Source organism: Bos grunniens, chromosome 21 (genome assembly GCF_055505025.1).
Source record: "Bos grunniens cultivar Pamir isolate PY7600 chromosome 21, Bosgru_T2T1.0, whole genome shotgun sequence".
Lineage (NCBI taxonomy): Eukaryota > Metazoa > Chordata > Mammalia > Artiodactyla > Bovidae > Bos > Bos grunniens.
In genome coordinates, this window is record NC_141185.1 from 39,412,789 (window position 1) to 39,435,369 (window position 22,581).

The following is a 22,581-nucleotide window of genomic DNA, read 5'->3' on the forward strand; positions in this document are numbered from 1 at the left end:
GGGGTCACAAAGAATCAGACACGACTGAGCGACTAGTGCACAGAAGTCACTTCAGTCGTGGATTCAGGAATCGAACCTGCATCTCCTGCAGCTCCTGCATAGCAGGCAGGTGGCTCTTTACCACTGAGCTACCGGGGAAGCCCAACACACACACAGATTTATGTAATCAGGATACAGGAGATACTCATCACCCAAAATAGTTCCCACCTGCTACTCCTTTATGGTCATGTGTCCCTGCACCCCAACCCCCAGCAACCACTGAGCTCTTCTCCAGTACAGTTTAGTCTCTTCAAGAATCCCTTCGTCTGGAGAGTGACTTCTTTCATTCAGCATAATGCCTTTGAGATTCATCTAAGTTGGTGAAGGTACCAATAATTTGTTCTTTGCATCCATCATATGGATGTTGAAGCACATTTTAGGTTGTTATCAGTTTGGGGCAATTATCAACAGCGTTACTATAAACATTCACTTATAGGATTTTGTGTGATCAAAAGTTTTCCTTTCTCTAGATAAATACTCAGGAATGTGATTCGTGGGTTACATGGGGTTGTTGTTGTTCAGTCACTAAGTTGTGTCCGACTCTTTGCGACCTCAAGGACTGTAGTACATCAGGCTCCTCTGTCCTCCACTATCTCCCAGAGTTTGGGCAAATTCATGTCCAATGAGTCAGTGATGCCATCTAACCATTTCATCCTCTGCCACCCTCTTCTCCTTCTGCCTTCGATCTTTCCCAGCAACAGGGTCTGTTCCAATGAGTCGGCTATCTTATCTAACCATTTCATCCTCTGCCACCCGCTTCTCCTTCTGCCTTCAATCTTTCCCAGCAACAGGGTCTGTTCCAATGAGTTGGCTCTTTGAATTAGGTGGCCAGAATATTGGAGCTTCAGCTTCAGCATCAGTCCTTCCAATGACTATTCAGGGCTGATTTCCTTTAGGATTGAGTGGTTTGATCTCCTTGGAGTCCAAGGGACTCTCAAGAGTCTTCTCTAGCACCAGAGTTTGAAAGCATTAGTTCTTCAGTGCTCAGCCTTCTTTATAGTTCAACTTTCACATATGGGGAGAGTATGTTTAACTTTTACTTTGCCAATGCTAGTGATGTTTGACATCTTTTTATGAGTTTTTTGCCTTTTTTGGTCAAGTGTCTGTTTAACTCTTTTGCTCATTTTTAACACTGCATTTTAGTTTTCTTACTCCTGAGATCTTACAACTATTTAGGTATAATTTATGTATTGGGTATTCCTGGTGGCTCAGACAGTAAAGAATCTGCCTATAATGCAGGTGATCTGGGTTCAATCCCCGGGTCGGGGAGATCCCAAGGAGGAGGAAATGGCAACCCACTCTAGTATTCTTGCCTGGAGAATCCCATGAACAGAGGAGCCTGGCGGGCTACAGTCTAAGAGTTGGAGACGACTAAGTGACTAACACTTTTACTTTACATTTTATGTATCACAAAATCCACCCATTTTAAGTGTACAATTCAATGAGTTTAATAAGTTTATCACTATAACTCAGTTTTAGAACACTGGCATCACTCTAATAAGATCCCTCATACCCGTCCATTCCTGCTTTTGAGGTTTTTTTTGTTTTTTTTTTTAAATAAGGAAGATAATCTTTTTTTTTTTTTTTAAGTATTTATTGGGCTGTATCAAGTCTTAGTTGCAACACATGGGATCTTTCACTGCAGTGCACAGACTCTGACTGTGGAACCCCGCTTAGTTGCTCCCTGATGTGGAATCTTAGTTCCCTGACCAGGGATTGAACGGCGTCCCCGCATCTCAAGGTGGCTTTTTAACCACTGGACCACCAGAGAAGTCCCTCTTTTGAGTTTTGAGGCTATTTTAGATGTTCTGGATACAAGTCCTTTGTTGGATATGTGATTTGCAATATTTTTCAGATAAAGGGCTTCTTGCCAGGACAAGGAGGATGCTCTAAATGGGGGCCTCAAAGTAAGTCCCAATTCTTACAAACATTTTCTCAGTCTTGCAAAATGTTTCCTTTGGTTTGGTTTTAATGTGGGTAGGTGGACCATTGTAGAAATAATAAAGGTGACTCACCTGTCCTGTGCTAGAGCGACTGCAAGCAAGCCCGCAGCTACCCCACCGCACTGCCAGTGGGTGGTCAGACAGGCCAAGGGGCCCCAGGGCTGTCTCTTGATCACACAACCGTCCTGGAGCACTCAGGGTGCAGATGGGCCGGTGGGCAGTGGAGATTCTGCAGGGTTCCAGGGCAGGAAAGCACACTGCTCTCTATGCTGGCTCCATCTCCAAGCCTCGTTTTTGTTATTTCTTTCTCTTATTTTACTTTTTCATCAAGGGACATTGTAAACATACTCAATAGTAGAATAGGATAACAAACCCCCAGCTCAGGGCCAAAACTGTTTCAACGGACTCACACCCTCTCCCTCGTGGTAAACTATAAGGATTCTTTAAAAACACAATTACCATTATCACTCCTAAAATATTGAACAATTACTTAATAGTTTCAAAATTCTGAGCCCTCGTCTTGAAGGTACGTTAGAGTCTTCCAGGCAGACAGACGATCGTCCGTCTAGCCCGATGGTCCCCAACCCCGGGGATGGGGAAGACTCCCATTCACCCAGGAAGCCAGGGACAGAGATGCGGCCCCTATTCTTCCCCGCGGTCGGTCAAGACCTGCTCCGATTGGCCCGGCGCGCAGCCGTCTGTCCGTGGGCGGCACCGACCACAGAGCGAGGGGAGAGAGCGCTCAGCACAGCGCACTGGCGCCCGGGGGCCCACCTTCCAGGAGCGAGCGCACCTCTCTCGGGTTAGAGGCTCCGGAACCGCGCGGGGGCGGGCGGGGCGGCGCTAAGGTTGTGGGTGGGGCAGCCGGGGCTCAGCGCGCCGGGCCCCGGTCGGACTCCGAGCGGGGCGGCTGCGCTGCGCGCCTGGCCGCGCGAGTCTGTCTCCGCCACCGCCCCGCTGGCTCCGGATTGTTCGGCCCCGCTGCGCCCCGCCCGCCGCCGGCCGCCCGCCCCGTCCGCGCGGAGCCTCCGGCCCGCGGGCCGACCCGCTATGGGCGCCCACCCGCGAGGTGTTCGCTCCGCGAAGCTCTCGCCGCTCCCGGCTGCGCCGCTGCTGCTTCTGCTTCTGCTGCCAGGTACGGGCGCGGGGCAACGGAGACCCGGAGGACCGAGCCGGGACCCAGGGTCCGTAGGGGTTGCGGCCCGAGCGCAGCGCGGAGAGGCGGGGACAAGGGCGTCGTGGCCGGGGCCCTGCACCCTGTGTGGTCTGGCTCCGACTCGGCGGCGAGGTGGGTGGGTGCGTGCGTGTTTCCCCCTCGAATCCCCCATTCTTGAGAGTCTTCTGGGCGCGGCCCGGAGGCGCGGGGAGGGCCCGCACCGGGGGCCTTTCTTCCCCAGCCCGGGGTTACAGATTCGAGTCCCAGCCCTGCCTGTCGTCCTGCTTGGCGCACTGGCGCGCCCAGGCCGCGGGTTCCACTCTCCGCATCCCGCCCACCTCCTCGTTTTACGAATAGATGGGGAAGCTGAGGGCTAAAGGCTTGACCAAGGCCACCTGGGGGCGGAGGGGAGTCGTTTCGGGGCGCCAGCCTCTCCTCTTTGTCCTCGCCTCTCAGGCGCTGCTGGCGCCTCCCCGCCTTCCGCCAGGTTGCTTAGAGGAGCCTGTTAGGGAAATACCGGCCCAGACCCGACGACGCCAGAAAACTTTTTGAGTGTCCTGCGAGGGGTGGTAGATACGAGGGGGCGACGGATTTGGCAGGGCTGACGGCAGTCCCTGCAGCTGGGCTGGATGTCGGTTGGGAGACGACGTTGTGACCATGCACTCAGAACGCTGATCCTGCCTTCCGGGGCTGAGGCCCCCACTACACAGAGCGCCGTCCGCTCCACACGGAGCTCCTGACTGTGGCCCAGTCTTTATCTGCGGGGCGGAGCGGGGAGGGCAGTCAAAATCCCTGGAGAAGTTGAGCTGAACTTCACCAAGGATTCCCCTCATCCCCATCCCCAGATTTCTCCCAGAACTGTAAGCGAGAAGCAAAAGACAGCTAACTCAGAATGCCTGGGGTGTGGCCTATAAACAAAGGGGGTCGCCAGGGGTTTCAGAGAGAGAAGAGTCTTTGATCAAGATGTGAAGACATCATTAGCAGGGACCGTGGGTCACACTCTGAGATCATGGGAGCCATGTAGGCACCCGGCTTCTAAGACGTTTGGTGGCCAAACCCCTGCAAGGTCCTGGGTGGGAAGGAGGAGAGTCCCAGTCCTGGGCTGCAGTCTCCCTCTGACCCTGGGGTGCCCCTGCCTTGGGAGTGGACTGGTCATCTCTCCATTGTGGCTGTGCCCTGGCAGACTTCACTTGTATCACCCCTGCCCTGTAATAACAGAGATGATGGTTCTTGAGCTCTTACCACATGCCAGCACTGAGAGGTTAAGCCACTTGCCTCAGTTCACATCACTGCCAGGCAGTCTGTCAGGATTTGCACCAGATCTATCCAAATTCAGAGCCTGTGCTTGTAACCACTGTGCTTCTCACCGAATGTGTGTGATCTGATGGAATCCCTTCTGTCTTGGGCCTCAGTTTTCTCGTCTGTAAACTTGAAGGAGCGGGACTGGTCTGAAAGTCTGGAGTTCCAGAGAGTACCCCCAGCAGGTGGAGGGGAGGCTGTGGGTACGTGATGTTCCTGGGGAGGGGGAAAGTGATGACTACCCCAGGATCTGACGGGGCTACTTCCCTCAGTGGCCAGCACCTCCGACGCCGAGCATCGCCTGTTTGAGCGCCTGTTTGAAGATTACAACGAGATCATCCGGCCAGTGGCCAATGTGTCTGACCCGGTCATCATCCAGTTTGAGGTGTCCATGTCTCAGCTGGTGAAGGTGGTGAGTGTCAGAGCCACAAGCCGTGGCCGTGGGGGATGGAGCTTCTGGAAGAGCCTTTCCCAGAACCAGCCTTGTTTTTGTAATTCACCATCTACTTTAATCTCTCTTTCTAGGATGAAGTAAACCAGATCATGGAGACTAACCTGTGGCTCAAGCAAGTAAGTGACCAGACCCTGAGCACTGCTGCCCCCTGGTGGTGACTATTTTATTTGCTATCCCTGAACGAGAACAAAGGGCCTAGATGTGGACCTAGATGGGGTCCACTGACTAGCTGGTCTGTCTCTTCCTGGGCTTGGGGTCACATGCAGTGCCCTACACCCTCCTGGAAGGACTGCAGGGTCCAGCCCCTCAAGTCACAGACAATAGACTGAAGCCTGGAAAGAGAGAGAGACCCTGCCCCGCCCCACATGCTCACACAAAATGGCGCAGACCCAGGCCTAGAGCCCTGACCTCTGACTCTAGGGTGCTGCCTGAGACACCTCTTTCCCTTTCTCTTGCTAAAAACTCATGCTTAAGTCAGAATCATATGCCGTTGTAGTTGGGAGGGTGGGAGCTGGGGTTCTGGATTTTCTTGTTCAGATTGAGACCAAAGAAATCGGCTCCCACGTGTCCTCCCCAGGGAGCTCTGTGCAGACATGGACAGATAACCCACTGACCTAAGGCTGATTCTTCTACCAGTCCAGCCAACTGGCCGGTCAGCTGAGCAGCCTTCTGTGAGCGCTCTGTGGCACAGATGCCCCTTGACCACAGCCTACGGTCCTTTCTCTCCTTAGGCACTCAGGACTCAGCTCTCCCAGCCTCTGCACCCAGATACTTCTTGGGTCCTGGTGGGATTATGGTTCCTTCCCCAGAACCCTTCAGAGGCCAACCCTGCTCAACTTGGAGATAGAAAGGGGGTTCTATGTGTCATTAGCACTCTGTTATTAGGGCTTCATGGCATATCTGAGCCGTTTCAGGAATGTAAACAGCAGGAGCATAAGGCATGGACCTGGGCCTAGCGCTGGAAGTGACTGGAGAAAGCCCTAATGGTCCTAACTCATTGTTGGGGGCTGGGCTTGCCCCAACCATGGAGGCAGTGGCTCCCGGCAGCCAGCACCAGCCCAGTGCTATCCCCGTGACTAGCACCCACAGGAGGAACTGGGCCAGTGTGGTCTTCACGGAGATGGCTCTGTGATGTGTGGCAGAGGTGGGAGGTCACCAAGATGGGTGGTGTCAAGAGAAGTAAAACCACGCTGGTCCTTCTCCACCTCCTCCCCCCAGATCTGGAACGACTACAAGCTGAAGTGGAACCCGTCCGACTACGACGGGGCCGAGTTCATGCGCGTCCCTGCGCAGAAGATCTGGAAGCCAGACATTGTACTGTACAACAAGTAAGGTGCCGGGTGGCCCCGACCCTCTCGGGGCTGTCAGCCTGGACCGGGGTCCTTGGCCTTCTGTGCTTTACAGCCTAGGCGTCCTGAGACCTTTGCCAAGAGGGCTTCATTCATCTGATTCATTCCACAGGTGTTTATTGGGCATCTCCTATATGCCAGGTGTTACGTGGTGCCTGAGAGCCCTCTTCCCTTTCCTCATGCTAAAAACTCATCTTTAAGTCAGAATCATATGCCGTTGTTGTTGAGATAAGGTGGCACAAAACATTAATAACCACCACTCCTCTTGCCTCTAGGAGTTTGCCAGACATCAGGGAAGCCAGGCATGAGTTATAATATCAAAACATACAGTGAGAGAGAGGAAGGGCAAACAAGGAAATACATGGGAGTGGGCATTGGTCACCAAGGCAGGAGCTGAACCTCCCTGAAAGTCAGGTCCCACCAGGCCCTATGGTTAGGGCATGGGAAAGCTTCATTCTTCTACTCAACTAACTGATGCTCCCCTCCCAGCCTGATGCTGTACGTACGCCTTTGCCCACCAGTGGCAGGAAGCCCTGCTTCTTTCTCACTTTCAAAGGTTCTTTTCCAGCTGGTCTGAACCTGTACATCCTGGCACCTCCAAAACCAGCCTCTCTTTACATGCCAACCTGACACTTTGCGCATTTAACCTCTGTTCAGTTCAGTTCAGTCGCTCAGTCGTGTCTGACTCGTTGCGACCCCATGAATCACAGCACGCCAGGTCTCCCTGTCCATCACCTACTCCCAGAGTTCACTCAGACTCATGTCCGTCGAGTCAGTGATGCCATCCAGCCATCTCAGACACACAGAATTTTAATGGATATTTTACAGTATGTACTAGTTTATTCTCTGGGTATTGCAAAACTTCATGTTTGCACCTGTGCTTATCTCTGGAGTTATAGTGTCTTGAAAAAAGCAGTGAGCATTTTTCAGCAAAACACTTGATATAGAATTAGTCGAATCTGATTTTAAAGTGTTCTGTGTTTAGGTTTGTCTGCCAGATTAGTACAAATTAATATGTTTTACTATTAGTATTGGGACTAGAGGAGCTGAATCCCACTTTCTAGTCATGGGCTAAAAGAACTCAAAGAAGGAGTCCTTTACCCATTCCAAAGATGCTCCATGTTTTATTTATTGCTTTCCCAAGAAAAGACAGCATTCATGTTTCTTTCATGCAACTTGTAAATTGGCACTTAAAGAACTGGGACAGGGGATAAATTAACTGGTTTGCAGAATGTGAGGCATCCTACGAATCTCCTGGTCCAGAGGCTCTTAGGGAGCTGGGCAGGGTGGTGAGAATTTTTCCTGAGATAGAATTAAAGTGGGCACAGCTTTTAATCTTATGATTTGAAAGTCATAGCTGTTTTCTTGCTGGCAGTCTTGGGTGAACAGCTGGGGTGCTTTCGGGATGTATGCTTTTAACAGTAATGAGAGATGTAGTGAAATGTTTCAAATCAGATGTGGAGAGGAACAAATATCAAAAGGAATTTCCTTGGAATCCGAAGCTGAAAATAACATTTAGAGAAAATCATCCAGCTCCTCTCTCCTAACTAAAACTTCAGTTTCTCTAAACCTCAGGTGAAAGTTTCATCTCAACACACTAGAAACACCTTTTACCTTCTTATGCCAGTTTCGTCTATGGTTTTTTGTTTTCTGAAGTTCGTTCTCTAGTAGAATCCTCAGAAATTGTTCACGGACACCATATACCCTAAGTTCTCACACGTTCAGAACTCACAGTACCCTTTTTAGGTAATATTTTTGTCATTTTGCTGATATAAAATCCTTGGTTCACATTTTCCTTCCATGAAAATCTTAAAAATGCTGACTCATGTTCTAGTATGAAGTATTGCTGTCAAAAATGATTGCCAATCTAATTTTCTTTTTCTTGTATAATCTGGTGACTTTGGGGGGAGAAAAGGGACTCTGTTAATAAGTGTGCCTGGACCACAGAAATAAACCAGGGCTGTCCTGAAACATTAGGATGCATAGTCAGCTGGGATGCATACCCAGCTTTTTCTTGAGTAACCCAAAGATATTTTTCATTTATCTTTAAAATCTAGTTGTTTCACTCTGTATCATATACATAATAAGACTTCTTTTATTCCAGTAAATTTTTTGTGAATTAGAGTTTTTAAGATTGTTCTGTTCTATTGCTTTATCTCTCCAGGAACTCCTTTTTCACATAAATTACAACTTCTTTACCTATATTCTCTGTTATTTTTTCTCAAATTCTTTTATCTCTTTTTATCTCTTTTTGATTTACATTTTTCTCCTTTCTTTTTTTGTTTCAATCACTACACTGTCCATGGTGTCTGCTTGTTGTTATGTTTTAGTCTTTATTTCTGAAATGATTTTTAAAATTTCTTTTTTCCTATTCTTTCCTGCGTTTCATCTGTTCTTTATTGAACTCCTGTCGCTTACCCAGATTCTTACCTTTTCTGTCTCTAATTTATGCTGCTCTTTCAAAGTCTCTAAAGGTTGCTTTTATAGGTTAATTTGTAATGTCAGGTTATCCGTTTCATCTGTTCTGTGGCTGTATTTTTGTGTGCTTGCATGTTATTCAATTACTTTTCATATTTTTCTTACAGTATGTTAATAAGGGGTCCAATCTATCCGTCTTTGCTGTCTTTGTTTACAGCCTTTGTGGGTAAGAGCGCAACTCTGTGTCACCCGCTTGGGAGTTCCCTCCTCCAGTAGTCCCCTTGAAGCATTAAAATGCTCTGTGTAGGGACTTCCTGGTGGTCCAGTGGCTGAGACTCTGCATTCCCAATGCAGGGGGCCTGAGTTCGATCCCTGGTCAGGGAACTAGATCCCACACGCCACAATCATGAGTTCACATGCAGCCCATGCAGGAACCACTGGTGGCGGTGTTTGACCCCACACTCTCATATCTGAGCTTCATAGGGTTCCACGTAACCTAGTTCTGCTGGTGATGTGGGCAGTGAGTCCTCAAGTGTGTGTCCAAAAGGCCAGACTCAAGTTCCGAGCGTTCAAGGCTCTGCCACAAACTCTGTGGGACCCTGAGCAAGCAGTCCTGCTCTCTGACCTTCCGTTTCCTTTTCAAGGAAATGAGGGGCTTAGACCGGAGCAGGGATCATCAAGATTTTCTCTGAAAGACCAGGTAGTATTTTAGGCTTTGGAGGCCTTACAGCCTCTGTCATGGCGATACAGCCCTGTCCTTGTCGCTTAATATTTGCAGACAATAGGCCACAAATGTGTATGGGTGTGTGCAGCAATAAAAATTTATTTACAGAAATAGGGGCCAAGCCAGTGGGCCATAGCTTGCCAACTCTTGGACTAGTGCCTGGGCTCTGAAGGTCCATTTTGTTGATCCAGGATGCCTTAAGGAAAGTTGTTCTGGAGGCTTCTGCCTTCCCAGGGGTCCTTTCAGCCCTCCATGGAGTGTAGGCCAGCCTCCCAGAGCTCCTCCCTGCCCCACGTGGTCAAGTCCACTTGGGATTGCATGGGTCCCTACCCCCCCACTTCTCATACCCCTCCTCCTTTCTTCCTGGGGTCAGGAATCATCTTCTGGGGACTCGAGGGCCCAGTATGATAAAGTGGGGCTGAGAACATATAAACGCAGGGCACCTTTGGGACAGTCCAGCTGGAGTAAAGGGCTTAATGGATTTGACATCAAGTTCCACATGTAACGACTGTCCTGCTCAACAGAACACGGGAGGGTGGGAGGGCCAGAGACCAGCAAGGAGACAGGCCCCAGACACTTCCCTTCTGTCTTCACACAATGGTATCCCATAACAACCAGACAGGATATCTCTAAATGTTTAGGTTTGTCTTTTTTTTTCCCCCCAGCTTTTTGGGCAAATTGGTATGGTAGTTGTTGCCTTTAGAAGGACATGCACGCCTTCAAATGCACAACTCTAAGAAACCAGTCAAAGGCTGGTTGACCCAGGGAAACATCAAGAGCCTTCACTGGGCAAAGCCATTGTTTTGCGGACTGGCTGGCTTCACTCTCAGATGCGAGACTGGACAGGGTATTGAGTTGGTCGACAGCAAATCTTCCACTGCACAAGCCGGCTGATAAATGCCAGCAAGCCAACTCTAAGAATAATATATATCTCTGCCTAGAGAGGAAGTCAGGGTGGATGTAGCTAAGGGAGAAGGAGCGTGGGGGAGAAATGGGGAAGGATAGGGACACAGAAGGCAAAGGAACCTGCTGTGCTGGGTTTAAAAGACAAGGAATCAGAAAATGTGATTATTCTTTCTAGAACAGTGCAGGGAAGAATGGGGGAGTGTGGTGAACCGGAGAACCAGAATCCAGAGACAGGGGCTGGTAATAGACCCATCTAACAGGGCTCAGTTTAATGGGAGTGGGTGCCCACGGTGGACTCCACAGCCCTTGGAGGTCCAGGGTGTGCTCTGCATGCATGGGTGTACACATATTGCACACCCAATTGAGGACAGAAGGAGGCGGCATTACAAGGACTAAACTATAGGGACCTGAACACCTGCCTCCAAACGGCCACGTTCATTAATTTCTTTTATTAATTAAAGGAGAAAACTCCCTCGAATTTGGGAGTATCTCAGTAAATATCAGGGCTTCCCAGGTGGCTCAGTGGGTAAAGAATCCACCTGTGATGCACGAGATGTGGGTTGGATCCCTGGGTCGGGAAGATCTCCAAGAGGAGGGAATGGCAACCCACTCCAGTATTCTTGCCCGGAGAATTCCATGGACAGAAGAGCCTGGCGGGCTACAGTGCACAGGGTTGCAGAGTCGAACACAACTGAAGCGACTGAGCATGCACACACTCGATAAGTTTCAAGTAGGGAGTTGTATGGTGTGGAATGAACCAGTGACATGGCCTAGGTTGGGGAGAATGATGATGAGTGTGTCAGACTGTCTGTGGGTGGGGGGTCCTGGGCCTCAGTATCCCCATTGGTAAATGGAATGGTGGCCTGGGAGACTTTTTATAGCCCTTTGAACACTTACATTCTGTAGTTTTACAAGTCGCCACTTGCTGTTTACCAGCTGGCAGTGTGAGAGGCTGGACTAGATGACCACATGTGTGCCACACACCTCCCGTTTGTTTTCACAGTGCTGTTGGGGATTTCCAAGTGGACGACAAGACCAAAGCTTTACTCAAGTACACGGGGGAAGTGACTTGGATCCCCCCAGCCATCTTTAAGAGCTCATGCAAAATTGACGTGACCTACTTCCCGTTTGATTACCAGAACTGCACCATGAAGTTCGGTTCCTGGTCCTACGACAAGGCAAAAATCGACCTGGTCCTGATCGGCTCCTCCATGAACCTCAAGGACTACTGGGAGAGCGGCGAGTGGGCCATCATCAAAGCCCCTGGCTACAAGCACGACATCAAGTACAACTGCTGCGAGGAGATCTACCCGGACATCACCTACTCGCTCTACATCCGGCGCCTGCCCCTGTTCTACACCATCAACCTCATCATCCCCTGCCTGCTCATCTCCTTCCTGACTGTGCTCGTCTTCTACCTGCCTTCCGACTGCGGTGAGAAGGTGACCCTCTGCATCTCAGTGCTCCTCTCCTTGACCGTGTTTCTCCTGGTGATCACCGAGACCATCCCGTCCACCTCACTGGTGATTCCCCTGATCGGCGAGTACCTGCTCTTCACCATGATCTTTGTAACCTTGTCCATCGTCATCACCGTCTTCGTGCTCAACGTGCACTACAGGACCCCGACCACCCACACGATGCCCGCATGGGTGAAGACCATATTCTTGAACTTGCTTCCCAGGGTCATGTTCATGACCAGGCCAGCAAGCAATGAGGGCAACACTCAGAGGCCAAGACCCTTCTATAGCGCTGAGCTCTCAAACCTGAATTGCTTCAGCCGCATAGAGTCCAAGGTCTGCAAGGAAGGCTACCCCTGCCAGGACGGGCTGTGCGGCTACTGCCACCATCGCAGGGCAAAAATCTCCAATTTCAGTGCCAACCTCACGAGAAGCTCCAGTTCTGAATCTGTTGATGCTGTGCTGTCCCTCTCTGCTCTGTCACCGGAAATCAAAGAAGCTATCCAAAGTGTCAAGTATATTGCTGAAAATATGAAAGCACAAAATGAAGCCAAAGAGGTAAGGCTGTGTCTGTTATTACATTAGCATTCACTCATTCAACAAACATTTATTGGTTCTTTGTGGACAAGGCTTAGGGTGGGGTTAAGGAATTAGACTTAACTCACTGGCATCAGTGAGCTGTTTTCAGACCTGCTCTTCCATGTACCAGTTACATATCCCTGGATGTGTTGCCTCACCTGTGTGAGCCTGTCTTGTCTTCTGTAAAATGGGATGATAAAGGTTGTATGTAGTGCCTTGCATTTAGCTCCTGGGCTGCCAGCCGTTTAGGCCATAGGAACTCCTAATGCCAAGAGAGAATAGATTAGGAGGTAGGCTGGAAGAGGGAGTGAGACCAGATGACCTCCAATTAGTATTGATTAGCTGAGCTGACGTTTTAAACTTGACTGATTGTGTCCCCCCATCCCCCTGTAGGTGTAATTTACATAAGGTACACGTGTCTTAAGTGTGCATACAGTTCAGTGAATTATTACATTATGTGTACACTCGTGGAACCATGATCTACATAAAGACATAGAACATTTCCAGTGCCCAGAAAGCTCCCTCGTGCCCCTCGCAGTCAGTACCCCACTCCCTCCCTCCTTAGTAGCCGCTGAGCCTGGCCTCTTTTCCATTAATTTTACCTATTCTTTAGAAAATGTTTTAAAACTTATTGGCTGCACTAGCTTTTAGTTGTGGCATACAGGATCTAGTTCCCTGACCAAGGATTGAACCTGGGCCCCCTGCATTGGGAGAGTGGACTCTTAGTCACTGGACTACCAGGCAAGTCCCTGATTTTACCTACTCTTGAACTTCATATAAGTAGCATTGCATAACCTCTTTCATATTTGACTTATTTCTTTCAACAAAATGTACAAAACGTCTGAGGTTCATCCTTTGGGCTTGTTACTGCTGTGTAGTATTCTGCAATAAGACAACACCGCCTTCTGTTTATTAATTCCATCTACAATTGTTGGATGTTTCCAGGTTGGGGCTATTGTGAATAAAGCGGCTCTAAATGTTCTTATACATATCTTTGGGTGAATACATACGTTCGTTTCTCCTGGATACACACCTAAGGATGGCACTGCTGGCTCACTGCAGAGATGTATTTTCCACTTAAGTGGATACTGTCAGGTTTCCAAAATGTTTAAGCCGATTGACACACCCACTGGCGACGTTTGCGAGTCCCCAGCTGCCGCCTCTCCTCGCCAGCGGGGTGAAGTGGCATCACTTGATGTTTTAATTAGCATGTCCTGGTTGAGTAATGAATGGGTCTCCTTTTCATATGCTTATGGGCCATTTGGATATCTTCTTTTGTGAAATATCTATTCACACGCTTGCCCATGGTTTTTTCATTGGGTGGACTTCTATTTTGTCCAAAAATCTTATTTTAGAACTAGTGATAGGTATTAATGATGGGGAAGCGTTACGTGTTTGGCTGCTCCCACTCTGTTTACCCCCAAGGTTATTATGCTCTGCCTTAAGTTGCTTATTAGCAGAGAGCTAATTACTAGATAATTTCATTTCCTGATGCCCTGGAGGTAATTAATGTTGGTAGGGAATGTCTAGATCTCCTCTTTCAGCTGTGAATGGCATATTCATAGGAGTGGATGAGACAGGGAGACAGAGACAGCGGCCCCATCTCCTCACCCCACCCATCCGAGCAACTCTGTGCCCATCTTGTGACTGTAACAATGCACAGCCGCCCGATGATGTCAGAAATTTAGCCAAAAGGCCAGGCCTGCCTTCAGATTCTGTTGAAGCAATTGTTGGACATTGAGTACATGATTAGTGAAATCCTCTTGTTGGTCTAACACTAATCACTTTTGCAGATACTCTCTAATATTTATCTACTTTTAAAATCATCACTTCTTTGGAGTGATAATTGAGTGGACTTCTATTTCCTCCAAAAATCTTAGGTTAGAAATAGTGATAGGTATTAATGATGGGGAAGCTTTACACTTATGTGTTTGGCTGCTCACAACTAGAGGCACATGGTTCATCTCAAGAGGCAGCCACTGCTCACCTCTGGTCATCTGGTGATGTGGTCCCATTGTTTTTCCAGAGAATGCAGAAATCTGGACCACAGGGCAGTGGATTGCTGTTTGTGAAAGGGTGGCAGGTGTTAGAATAAAGATGCCTACTCAGTGCTCTGGGGAGTTGGGCTGTCGGAAGGATTCCTTTTTCTATCTTACTGTGTGACTGACACACTGCTGTGTACATAATTTCCCAGAGATGTTTTAATTTCCTAATTCCCCGGCTCCAACTTGGCTGGTTTTAACTGTCCTGACCTCCTAGGAATTCAAACCAAACAGGCCCAGTTCTCCCAGAGCCATCTCATGAGGGTGCTGGGAGCCCGTGAATGACTGTCCCTGGACACACCAGGCCCCACAGGGACAGGAGTGTCACCGTGTCCCCTGCCTTGGCTCTTCTTGAGCTGTGTTGGTGCCCCTTACTTGCTCACACTTGTGAGGAGTTTAACTAACACTCTAAATTCAGAGTTAAGGTAGGATTGGGTTACAAATTAGAAAACTAGTTAGGGAGCTTGTGGGTCTCCTGTTAATACTTTCATTTGACGGTTTTGACAGCTGATCCTTCAAGACTGGTTCCATTGCATGAGTTGCTCTTGAGGTCTTGGAGGCATGCACAGATCAGAGCCATGATCTTCTGAGCTAATAAGCCTGAGACACTTGTTTGGTTGAGATATAGATACAGAGATATATCTATAGATGTATGTATATCTGTTACTTCATTCATTCCAACCAGAGTCTGACTTTTGATCAATGATTTATTTATATGTATTGTAATTACTGTTTTCCGAGGGTTAAATTTCGGGCATCTTATTTCATGTTTTGCATTTACTTTTTTTTTTGCCCCGGTTCTTGTCGTGCTTTAGAAACATGAAACTTCTTTTGCTGATTGAAAGCCGTGTGCTCTCTTTTTATTCTTCTGTCACCTTGTCCCTCAAGATCTCCTCCTCGTCCCTTTCACTCTGCTGTGGTGGTTTCATCTTTGATGTGGGGAGTGAGGCGGGACGTCTCAGGCCCCGCCAGTCAGTGGGCACCTTTTCTCCTCTCTCTTCCCGGCTCTACTTTGCTCACAAGTGGCCCCACCTGCCTGTCTGGGCCAGGAGTAGCAGGCTGGAAGGAGGCACAGGGTTGGGGGAGAAGAGCACAATCAATCCCTCTCCAGTTCTTCCTTCTAACAAGACCCTCCTCCTCCAACCCCACGCTCATGCTCACACTCACCGAGCCACACCCGTGCGTGTTTCTGACGGTCTTTACTGCAGTCTCTTTTCTGGGATGTCTCCGAGGTTGGGCTGAGGGATGACACCAGGCACTTGGGCCAGGTTACCATTCTGCCTAACATGCATCTACCTGTTCACGCATCATCGGTGCCAAAGTTTCCAGAGAACAGCCAATAGCATTGTGCCGAAATACCCAGAGTCAGACATACAGTTAATTTTCCCCCAGATCTCTTTGCAGCACTATTTGTATTATGTGTAAGACCCGAGTTCACTCTTCACCAGGCTAAACCATGTGAAATGCTGTCAGAGGGAGATTTATAATGCCTCATTTTTAAAATCAGCATGAATATCAATTGGTATTATTCATTAAGGACCCTGTGCCAGGCACGTATTTCATTTAATCTTCATAACAACTCTCTGAAGTAGGTACTGTTCTTATCCCTGATTTACCAATGAGGAAACTGAGGCTAAGCGAGGTCACATATTTGAACCAGATTCTCACACCTAGAAAGCAGCAGAGCTGGGAATTGTAACAAGTCTTGCTTTTTCCACCCCACTGCTTCCTAGAGCCTTAGGAGGTTTAGCCAGTAGCGGGGTTAGTAGAAATTACAGGGTCTATTTTATACTTGAAGCTTTTACAAACCAGTCTTAGGGATTTGAATAAAGTACCTTGTGGCAAACAGGGCATTATAGTTCTAATCCTTTGACTTCTCAGTGTCATTGAGAGGATGCATTGACTCAAGTTCCTAATGGTGAAATAGAATCTTGGTCTCCCAGCCCCATCTCAGTCCACTTAATTAAATTACTAAATCACATGCTGCCTCTTTATTATGTGATTATTTCTTTAAAAATCAGTTGATTCATGGGTTCTCTTTTTCTCAATCCAATTATGGTTTCCTTGCTTTCTGAGTTGTCTAGGAGTATAATTAATGTGCAATTCTCCTTCCTATTTCAAGCCAGAATTTGAAGCTCTATTATATACAATTAGACTCGCTGTTTCTTCCATCTTTTACTTTATTGTCAGCAATTGTTTCTGACTTTGAACCTGTCCTATAATTATACAGAATTCCCTGATACTTTGGCCTTATAATTGAAGATGATAGTTGGCTAGTTGGGTATTGTGGACAGGGGGACTGTGTGAGAGAAAGAGTGATGAGGGGCTTGCCCTGGTGTGCTTGTTTCATTTTTGAAACAGATGTTAAAAGGAAATTAGAATCTAAAACTGGATAAGAGCTAGTACTTTGAAATAATGGTAAATGATGTTGGATTGCTTTAGCTATTCTAACAAGGGCCCAGAATCCTCCCACAGAAGTATAAGTCAAATAACTGGTTTAACTAACTTTATAAATTAGAATTCAATTTGGGGGGGTGGGGGAAATGGGTTATGTATATATTAAGAAATTTCTTATTTATGGGAGTTCCCTGGTGGTCCAGTGGTTAAGGCTTCACCTTCCAGGGCAGGGGGTGCAGGTTCGATCTCTGGTCAGGGACCTAAGACCCCACATGCCTCCTGGCCAGAAAACCAAAACATAAAACGGAAGCAATATTGTAACAAATCCAATAAAAACTTTAAAAATGGTTCCCATCAAAAAAAATCTTAAAAAAAAGAAATTTCTGATTTTAAAGCATTTAATATGACACTTTATTTTTGTTTCTCTAGTACATAAAGAGAAATGTGAGAAGGGAGATTTCCTCAGACTACATTAATTAGGAAAAAAAAGTTTTCTTGCATGTTGGCAGCAGAATGGTTTCTTCTCCTCTTGAAACCCATTTATTAAATATTTGTTGAAAATATGTTCAGTTTGCCTTTTCCTTCCTGCTTTTTCCTCTCATGATTTTTGTTTTTGTCTTTCAGATTCAAGACGATTGGAAATATGTTGCCATGGTGATTGATCGTATTTTTCTGTGGGTTTTTATCCTGGTGTGCATTTTAGGGACGGCAGGATTGTTTCTACAACCCTTGATGACCAGGGACGACGCGTAAGAACTAAACTGTGTGTTATTTATGAGGTTATTTGTGGGCGTTGAGGGAGAGGGGGCTCACTTTTTAGTTTTCATTGTAAAGTACACAGCATAAAATTTATCATCTAAACCACGTTTAAGTCCACAGTTCAGTGGTAAATATATTCACATTGTTATGTAACCATCACCACCATCCCACCCAACTCTAGACCAGTTAAACAATCACCCCCCGTTCTCCCCTCTCCCCAGCAACCACCATAATACTTTGTCTTTATGATTTTGACTAAGCTAAGTACTCATGTAAGTGCAATCACACAGTATTTGTCTTTTTGTGACTGGCCTGTTTCATGTTGCAGAATGTCCCTAAAGGTTCATCCGTGTTGTAGCATATTGCAGAATTTCCTTACTTTTTAAGGCTAAATAATACTCAGTTGCAAGCATACACATTTTATTGTCCATTTATCTGTTGATGGACACTTGGGTTGCTCCCAGGTTTTACCGGTTGTGGATAATGCTGCTACGAACATGGGTGTACAAATCTCTCTTCTGTACCTTGCTTTCAGTCCTTTTAGGGATATACCGAGAAGTGGAATTGTTCGATCATTTGTTAATTCTATTTTTAATTTTTTGAGGAACTGCCATTCTGTTTTCCACCAGGGCTATGCTGTTTTACATTGCCATCAACAACGCACGAGTTTCTCTACATCCTCATCGTACTTATCGTTTTCTGGGGGTTTTTTTGACAATAGCAAACCTACCGGTTGTGAAGCGGTATCTCATTGTAGTTTTGATTTGCATTTCTCTAATTATTAGTAATTTTGAGCATTCTTCATGTGTTTAGTGGCCATTCTTGTGTCTGCTTTGGAGGAATGTCTCTTCAAGATCTTTGCCTATTTTTGAATTGGGTTGTTTTTTAAGTTTTAGGAGTTCTCTTTATATTCTGGATATTAATCCTTTATCAGATACATGATTTGCAAATATTTTCTCCCATTCTGTGGGTTGTCTTCATTACTGTTGATAGTATCTTCTGATGCACAAATTTTTAAAATTTTCAAGGAGTCCAATTTGTCTGTTTTTTCATTTCTTACCTGTGCTTTTTTGTGTCATATCCAAGAAACCACTGCCAAATCTAATGTCATAAAGCATTTGTCCTGTTTTCTTCTGAGAGCTTAATTGTTTTAGGTCTTAACATGTAAGCTTTTTCTTAATAGAGGTTCCTATCATCACACTACTGGCTTTGCTTTTGGCATTTCAAAGCTTACTTATTATCCAGTTGTCTTGACTTTTGTTTAAAAAAAAGATTCACGCAAGAAAAATGTCAAGAGTATTATAGGTAAATGAACATTTAACCAGCCTTTGGATTAAGTAAAAAAAATGTCAAAGTATAATTCTTCTACAGTGATAAGTAGCATGCTGTGCTGTGGACCATGTAAAAATGGACTAATTACAGAAACTGTAGGGTTTTTTTAGTGGTGGAGACATAGCTGGATGAGAAAAAAGAAAAACCTTGCTGTTCAGAAATGGGAAGAATTGTCTGGTTCAGTATCACAACAGATTTCACAATGGTTTTCTTATTTAGCTCATGATCTCCTTGAAGTTTATATCATTTCAGCAAGACCTCACTACTATCATTTCTTACCATGCACTTTTTTAAAATTTTTACTGTTTTTCAAGAGTCCTAGGACCATGCCCTCATTTTGGATAGCCTTATTTATCTTGCATAATTCTAAATGATTAAGAGAGATTATATCCATCCATTCCATCCTAAAGGAGATCAGTCCTGGGTGTTCATTGGAAAGGCTGATGCTGAGGCTGAAACTCCAATACTTTGGCCACCTCATGCAAAGAGTCGACTCACTGGAAAAGACCCTGATGCTGGGAGGGATTGGGGGCAGGAGGAGAAGGGGACGACAGAGGATGAGATGGCTGGATGGCATCACCGACTCGATGCACATGAGTTTGGGTGAACTCTGGGAATTGGTGATGGACAGGGAGGCCTGGCGTGCTGCGATTCATGGGGTCACAAAGAGTCGGACACGACTGAGTGATTGAACTAAACTGAACTGGAGAGAGATTATTCTTAGCCACACATTCGTTGTTAATGAGCCTTCAGAACAGGATTTCTGACCCTTAGGACTGGTAACATTTGGGGCCAGATTAATTCTGTGTTGAGGGGCAGATCTGTCCTGTACACTGTAGGATCTTTAGTAGCACCCTGGCCCCTACGCACTAGATGCCAATAACATAACCCCACCCCTTGCCAGGTACAATGACCAAAGATGTCTCCAAGGATTTTAAGTGTCCCCTCAGAGACAAAACTGCCCCTGGTTGAGAACCATTGCTTTAGATAAATTATTAAACAGAGCATATCCCATACTCTACTTCTGAATCTGAGTACTGGCAAAAGATGATGATTTACAGAGACTGTTTTAATCTTCTCACTAGTCATTATGATGTTTTTCCTATGCAAAAACAAAACTGACAAAATTGCAGCCCACCGTGACTCGTGTTTCAATAAGCTAAAAGAGATTTCTATAAAATGTATTTACATGTAAATTTTTTAAGTAAGGCTTCCATGGTGGCTCAGCTGGTAAAGAATCCACCTGCAATGCAGGAGACCCCAGTTCGATTCCTGGGTCAGGAATATCCACTGGAGAAGGGATAGGGTACCACGCCAGTATTCCTGGGCTTCCTTGGTGGCTCAGCTGGTAAAGAATTCACCTGCAATGCAGGAGACCTGAGTTTGGGAAGATCCCCTGGAGAAGGGAAAGGCTACCCACTCCAGTATTCTGGCGTGGAGAATCTCATGGACTGTATAGTCAGTCCATGGGGTCCCAAAGAGTCGGACACGACTGAATGACTTTCACTTTTTAAAGTAAGGGTAATGGAGATATAAGAAGAAGGATCGGGGATATAGACAAGCTGTGACAACCAGCAGACTTATTTAAACTCATCAAATCAGGAGACTGTCACTCATTAAATAGCATTAAACACCTGCCTACAATAAAATGCAAATTAGATAGGATCCCCTCTGCCTTCCAAAGAGTGTTGACTTGAACTTAGACCTGTTGCTTACTAAAAATAAATAAGGTATCTGTTGTGTCAAGAGCTAAGAACTCTAAATTGAATGCAAGATTTCTATCAGTATTTTCCTCCTGGTCATAGCTGAATCAGGAAAATTTAGAGATGAAATTTTAACTTGTCTACCAGTGATACATGATACTATACTGAATAAGTAGTAATAGACTAAGACTAGATTATGTCTAAAGGCCCTCACAACTCTAATATTCTACTACTGTACTGTAATTTTTGGAAGGAAAGAGGTAAAACTGAAACATCACAGGTATGTAACAGTGTGCTTATACATAATTAGAATATCACCTTTAATATTAGAAGATGGTTTTCTCACAGAACAATTCAGTAGTATACACAGACGTGTTCTTAAAATGGGATTCACTTAGTTGTAGTGGACACTTCTAAGGTCAAGGATCAAAAGATGCTACCAGAATTTATATAAAAAGGTGGTCCTATTAATTGTGCAAAAAGTAGACAAGAGAATTGAAATAATGTTAGGGATATGCTATACTGCACGTCCATAGGAATTGTCTATTGTATGACCTGATAATGGAAGGTAAGCTGTAAAAATAGTTAATAATTGTTTAGTTTAAGCATCTACAAAATAAAGTAAGCCTTAAAGGAATTCCCAATTCCCATTTTTCATTTTTTAAAAATACTGGTTATAAAAAAGCTGCATCATATTCAATCATTATCATACCAAGTAGCCAGCTTACTTAAAACAACAGTATACTGTAGCTGTTATGCAGTAAATACAGGACAGAGAGAATTTTTAAATGTGTACTTTTACCAAATGAAATCAGTCTTCAAATACAACAGGATTTTCCAGCACAGTCAAAAGATGAACTTCACTGCTGATTACAAAGTAGAATTATTTGCCAGGATACAAACATTAGATTTTTATTAGTTCAGTTTAGATAATATTTTGTGCTATTATTTTTAGAAGATCAAATATTATTCACTCAGTTACTACTTCAGTCATGCAGCTAAATATTTTAATGGGCAATCTATTGAGATAAACTGATGCTGGTTGCATCAAATTTTAAACACAATTTACATTTTTGTAATTCATAGGTGCCATAAGAAATATGTGCCTTTTAACTAAATTCCTACTACAACCCCTTGGAAAGTGTCACTTATTTTCATTTCCAATATGAATTGGTACTATTATATTTGCCCATTTATAGATAACAGGAACAAAAAGCCCAAGAGATCCAACAACTGAAACTAGAAGAAAAGTCCACAGAAACATCCGATCAAGAACCTGGGCTATGAATTTCCAATCTTCAACAACCTGTACCAAAAAAAAAACAAAAACCAATGTTAAATAATTAAGACACAATTTGTAAATTTACACGTCAACTTATAATACAAGTGGCTTATTTTAATCGATTTTTAATAAAATATAGTACTGCATATCTTACAATAAACTTTAAAAATATTTTAAATTCTTACTATATATAGTTATTTCTATTAATTATTCTGGCCCAGGAGTGTTTGTTTTAATTTTTAAAGACAATCCAGCCTGAAGTTAATCTCATGACAAATGAAAAGTTGGTTCAGAATAATATACATTCAACAGCTGTTAATCTTCTTCCTCGCCTCACTTGCTTTATTTAGTTCTGGATTTCCTAGGGACCATTTTAACCTAAGCTCATGAGTTCAGATCAAACTGGTCAATCCTAAAGGAAATCAACCCCGAATATTCATTGGAAGGACTGATGCTGAAGCTGAAACTACAATACTTTGGCCACCTGATGTGAAGAACTGACTCATTAGAAAAGACCCTGATACTGGGAAAGACTAAAGGCAAAAGGAGAAGGGGATGGCAGAGGATGAGATGGTTGGATGGCATCACCAACTCAATGGACATGAATTTGAGCAAATTCCAGGACATAGTGGAGGACAGAGGAGCCGGGCATTCTGCAGTCCATGGAGTCACCAAGAGTCGGACATGACTTAGCAACCGAACAACAATAACATGAGTTCAGATCTGCCAGCAGAGAGCGCAT

The 22,581-nt window shown here is 45.4% G+C and overlaps 2 protein-coding genes across 9 annotated transcripts in view; one reads left to right on the plus strand and one right to left on the minus strand.

Annotated features, from left to right (window-relative positions):
• Positions 1 to 226: 226 nt before the first annotated feature.
• CHRNA3 (cholinergic receptor nicotinic alpha 3 subunit) lies at positions 227 to 22,017 on the plus strand. 7 transcript variants are annotated; one of them, XM_086364008.1, is made up of 7 exons: positions 265 to 365; positions 1,895 to 1,946; positions 4,710 to 4,849; positions 4,963 to 5,007; positions 6,110 to 6,219; positions 11,292 to 12,303; positions 17,388 to 18,558. In XM_086364008.1, coding segments are annotated over exons 2-7 (1,437 nt in total). In that variant the 5' UTR covers positions 265 to 365; positions 1,895 to 1,945; the 3' UTR covers positions 17,517 to 18,558. The 7 variants fall into 7 exon arrangements, with proteins under 7 accessions (XP_086220135.1, XP_086220134.1, XP_086220133.1 ...); XM_086364007.1 differs by lacking the exons at positions 265 to 365; positions 1,895 to 1,946 and adding exons at positions 2,703 to 3,117; positions 21,757 to 22,017 and having other exon boundaries at positions 17,388 to 17,526; XM_086364006.1 differs by lacking the exons at positions 265 to 365; positions 1,895 to 1,946 and adding exons at positions 2,703 to 3,117; positions 21,757 to 22,017 and having other exon boundaries at positions 17,388 to 17,512.
• CHRNA5 (cholinergic receptor nicotinic alpha 5 subunit) overlaps positions 21,336 to 22,581 on the minus strand; it is a 28,233-nt gene continuing 26,987 nt past the window's right edge. For both annotated transcript variants that reach the window (XR_015149834.1, XM_086364013.1), the window contains one exon: positions 21,336 to 21,863. Coding sequence is in view for 1 of the 2 variants with exons in the window: in XM_086364013.1 (XP_086220139.1) it covers positions 21,702 to 21,863 (162 nt within the window). In the remaining variant the exon portion in view is untranslated. The remainder of the gene's footprint in view (positions 21,864 to 22,581) is intronic.